General features: G+C 38.8%; 1 protein-coding gene across 1 annotated transcript in view; it reads left to right on the forward strand.

The window, feature by feature from the left end:
- FBLN1 (fibulin 1) overlaps window positions 1-531 on the forward strand; it is a 69,712-nt gene that overhangs the window by 46,644 nt on the left and 22,537 nt on the right. Inside the window, exon 13 of the mRNA XM_018564078.1 lies at window positions 170-301. Within this exon, the coding sequence (XP_018419580.1) occupies window positions 170-301 (132 nt within the window). The remainder of the gene's footprint in view (window positions 1-169; window positions 302-531) is intronic.

Here is a 531-nt window from a genome sequence, read left to right on the forward strand (position 1 = left end):
CCATTGTCACAGACATAAAGTCCAAGCAACTAGCATTTTCAGAAGATGGTCAGCGATGGCAGCATTCTTCCTTTATGAAAACTTGACGTTAAGACTTGACGTAAAGAGGATTTACTCTGGTCCTGTATGTTCATCATAATCTGATAACTGATTTTCATTGTCATTCCAGACATTGATGAATGCGCTTTGCCAACTGGTGGCCACATTTGTTCATACCGCTGCAATAATATTCCTGGTAGCTTCAGGTGTACCTGCCCTCTCACCGGATACACGCTGGCGCCCAATGGACGTAACTGTCAAGGTAAATCATTTTTCCCAGCTGTATTACTAGTTATGGCCACTAGATGGAGCCTCCCTTACAAAGTTTGTGCTGAACTGTATAAAGCAGAAATGATGCTAGAATGAAATACATGTGTAACTTACCTTTCTCTTTGATATGTGTAGCAGATATTTTATTTTAAATATGTAACAAATAATTAGATATGGGTGCAGTAGCAAAGAAATGTCATCACACACAGTGTATTATTATAA

Source organism: Nanorana parkeri, unplaced genomic scaffold, assembly GCF_000935625.1.
Source record: "Nanorana parkeri isolate BGI_ZX_2015 unplaced genomic scaffold, ASM93562v1 scaffold720, whole genome shotgun sequence".
Classification (NCBI taxonomy): domain Eukaryota; kingdom Metazoa; phylum Chordata; class Amphibia; order Anura; family Dicroglossidae; genus Nanorana; species Nanorana parkeri.